The sequence below is a fragment of the Austrofundulus limnaeus genome, unplaced genomic scaffold, assembly GCF_001266775.1.
Source record: "Austrofundulus limnaeus strain Quisiro unplaced genomic scaffold, Austrofundulus_limnaeus-1.0 Scaffold59, whole genome shotgun sequence".
NCBI classification, from domain to species: domain Eukaryota; kingdom Metazoa; phylum Chordata; class Actinopteri; order Cyprinodontiformes; family Rivulidae; genus Austrofundulus; species Austrofundulus limnaeus.
The window spans coordinates 607,740-609,449 of NW_013952461.1; the positions used below are offsets into that span (position 1 = coordinate 607,740).

Below are 1,710 nucleotides of genomic sequence, written 5' to 3' on the forward strand. Positions count from 1 at the left end.
GTATTTTTACAGTCTTTATTTTACAATTAAAATATATGTTTATCAAATAAAGTATAATGTTACATCTAATCATGGATCCCTTTAAAGTTGCTTATGTGTGGCGGCCATCTTGATTGGAATTAACTCCAAGAGATACATATGTGCGTTCACTATTTATAATATGGAAATTTCATAAAATTGCTTGTTCATGGATATTTTGCTAACGCTACAGACAAACAACCACACGCAGGCCTWTCGCTTTGGGCGGCGGGTGATTAAAAGAAAGATGATGTGGAGTTCAGCGAGGGCGACATGTTAAATCAATTAATTTCCCACAGCCTCAGTGTGTTATTATCATAAGTACGTTTTACTCTGACAAGTGATTTATGAAAGAGCTGAGCACATCCTGCACTGACCTAAAGGCACCGCTCGCATGAATATTTATAAAGCCACTAGCATATCAAAAACAAATTACTATAAAGTGCTGACCAGGCAGACTTCCAGTGCTTTCACACTAATATACATCAGTTGGCCGTTTTTCCTCTTCGATTTCGACTGAGACGCATTTGTATCTGCCGTCAAACAGGCGGCAAATCTGCCTCAGACGTTTTACCCAAAGCTTCTTATCACCATTTATTTTTTCTTTACTTGTACTAGTTGAAATGTTCACATGTGGATGCGTTTGTTGATATCCATTTAACAATATATGATATTGTGACCAATGACATGATATCCGTCTAACAATATATGATATTGTGACCAATGACATGATATCCGTCTAACAATATATGATATTGTGACCAATGACATGATATTCGTCTAACAATATATGATATTGTGACCAATGACATGATATTCGTCTAACAATAAAAAACACAAGTGATGTGACTCAGTCCAATAAACTTCTGGGTTTATTTTCATGCGTTTTGATAAATTTCCATCAGGGCTTTCTTTTGTTTTTTTAGTGGATCCCTCCTGGGTTTTCTTCCATGGAGCCCATTATGATTCAAATAGTGACAAATGGTGTGATTAGAAAGCAATGTACTCAGACTTTTGACTTCAGCTTAAAGGGGTTTGGATGRTTTCCTTGGCTCTTTTTGTACCGCTTGCACTAACTGTCTAATCGATGTGGGGTTGCATGTTATCTTGCGTCCACATCCTAAGAAGTTGGCTACATCCAACAAAGCTACAGTCAGAGGAACGTAATGATTTTTTTCTGAGATGTAAATGTTATTTACGTCTGTAGACACTTAAAACGGCTTCTGACTCTCCACTTYTGCAGGACAGACACAGCGAACGACACAAAGAGTCCCGTTTACACCTCCGGCCGCCCAGCCACTCTGCCCAGTACGCCACCGTGTCCGCCTGGCACCACCAGCCCGAGAAACTCATCCTGGACTCCTGCAGGTACGAGGCAACAGTAAGTATCCTTTACTGTCTTCTGCACATGAGTCAAATATAATCTCTGTTTAAATCTAATGCCAACATTTATAAATTATGATTTTACATTSTGAGTTTTTACATTTTCTCTTCCAGTACCTAGGGTCAATGATAATCAGGGATCTACGGGGGATTGAATCCACACAAGATGCCTGYGCTAAAATTAGGGTACGTGCCTAACTTTAAATATTGCCATACTCTTTTACAGTTTGAACATTGAACTGTCCATTCATTCAATATTTTCCACCAGTTTTTGTTTTTCTTTTGTATGTACATATTTTTGATATTCAC

The 1,710-nt window shown here is 38.2% G+C and overlaps 1 protein-coding gene across 1 annotated transcript in view; it reads left to right on the forward strand.

Moving 5' to 3' along the window:
• anks1ab (ankyrin repeat and sterile alpha motif domain containing 1Ab) overlaps positions 1-1,710 on the forward strand; it is a gene marked incomplete at its 5' end in the record, with an annotated part of 42,196 nt that overhangs the window by 32,524 nt on the left and 7,962 nt on the right. The window contains 1 exon segment of the mRNA XM_014009540.1: positions 1,262-1,399. Coding sequence (XP_013864994.1) covers positions 1,262-1,399 — 138 coding nt within the window.